The sequence below is a fragment of the Manacus vitellinus genome, unplaced genomic scaffold (genome assembly GCF_001715985.3).
Source record: "Manacus vitellinus isolate BGI_N305 unplaced genomic scaffold, ASM171598v3 scaffold_162_pilon, whole genome shotgun sequence".
Taxonomy (NCBI): domain Eukaryota; kingdom Metazoa; phylum Chordata; class Aves; order Passeriformes; family Pipridae; genus Manacus; species Manacus vitellinus.
Window position 1 is genome coordinate 47,457 of NW_021939145.1, and position 1,325 is coordinate 48,781.

The following is a 1,325-nucleotide window of genomic DNA, read 5'->3' on the forward strand; positions in this document are numbered from 1 at the left end:
CCTGCCCCACTCACCCCGTCCCCTGCACACGTGGGGGACAAACCCCCTGCAAAGGTGGGGAACGAGTCCCTCTGCACCCCCCAGAGCGGGGGCCAGACCCTCACAGGGCTCTGGGCACAGCGGGGGCTGCGGGTCCAGGGGTGCCCCAGGCTGGTTCCAGAAGGTTCCAGGTGGTTCCATGGCCGTTGGGGTGCTGGGATGTCCCTTTGTGACTTGGGGGCCACTGTGACCCTGGGGGTTCAAGGGCACAGAGCCCTGGGGTGCCTCTCCCAGGAGAGCCCCTCCCTGAGGAGGCAGCAGCTCCAGGACCCCTCTGTGGCACAGGAGGATGGAGATGCCCCCGGGGAAGGCAGAGCCCAACTCCAATCCGGCCCAGGGAATGCCAAGCCCCTAGTCCCAGGAGGGACAGGGGACAGTGGAGGAGGAGGAAGAGGAGTGGGGAGTCTGCAGCCCCCGGGAGCTGTGCCAGGGGGAACGTGGCAGAGCCCCACTGCTGTCCCGAGGGGTGTGCCAGGGGAAAGCCAATGGATACAAAGATCTGTCCCAGTGGTCAGAACTAATCAACCAGGAGATGTCCCAGATGGAAGAATTCATTGACCAGCAGCCCTGCTCCAGGAAAGCCAAGAGCCAGCAGGAACTGTGCCAGGGGCAAGGCAGTGGATACAAAGAACTGTCCCAGTGGGAGGGTTACACTGGCCAAGAGTTGTGCCAAGGGCAAGTCAACAGATCCCAAGGGCTGTGCCACAGGGAAGTCAACGGACCCAAAGATCTGTCCCAGTGGGAAACCCTCATCAGCCAAGAGATGTCCCACTGGGAAGACCACAGGGAGCAAGGGCTGGGCCAAGGGAGAGTCAGTGGGTACAGAAGTCTGTCCCAAAGGGAAGAATTAATCCACCAAGAGATGTCCCAAATGGAAGAACACATTGACCAACAGCTGTGCCAAAGGAAAGCCAAGAGACACCAGGAGCTGTGCCAAGGGCAGGTCAGGGGGTACAAAGAACTGCCCCAATGGGAAGCCTTAATCAACCAGGAGATCTCCCAGATGGAAGACTTCATTGACCAAGAGCTGTGCCAAGGGAAAGCCAAGAGACCCCAAGAGACCCCCAGAGCTGTGCCAAGGACAAGCCAAGGGCCCCCAGGAGCGGTGCCAGGGGGAGGTCAGTGCACACAAAGATCCCTCCCAACGCTCCATCACCCCAGAGATGTCCCGGTGGGAAAGACCCCATTGCCCAAGGGCTGTGCCAAGGACAAGCCAGCAGAACAGGCAGCACATGCCCACCCTCCCCACCCGTGCCAGGGCTCAGCACCCTCCAGCCCACTGCCCA

At 61.2% G+C, this 1,325-nt stretch overlaps 2 protein-coding genes across 2 annotated transcripts in view; both read right to left on the reverse strand.

Moving 5' to 3' along the window:
- VPS16 (VPS16 core subunit of CORVET and HOPS complexes) overlaps nt 1–180 on the reverse strand; it is a 30,943-nt gene extending 30,763 nt beyond the window's left edge. The window contains exon 1 of the mRNA XM_029958634.1: nt 105–180. Coding sequence (XP_029814494.1) covers nt 105–180 — 76 coding nt within the window. The remainder of the gene's footprint in view (nt 1–104) is intronic.
- Nucleotides 181–1,018: 838 nt separating this feature from the next.
- The window catches only part of LOC108639140 (zinc finger protein 638-like), a gene marked incomplete at its 5' end in the record, with an annotated part of 33,407 nt that continues 33,100 nt past the window's right edge, over nt 1,019–1,325 (reverse strand). The window contains one exon of the mRNA XM_029958636.1: nt 1,019–1,066. Coding sequence (XP_029814496.1) covers nt 1,019–1,066 — 48 coding nt within the window. The remainder of the gene's footprint in view (nt 1,067–1,325) is intronic.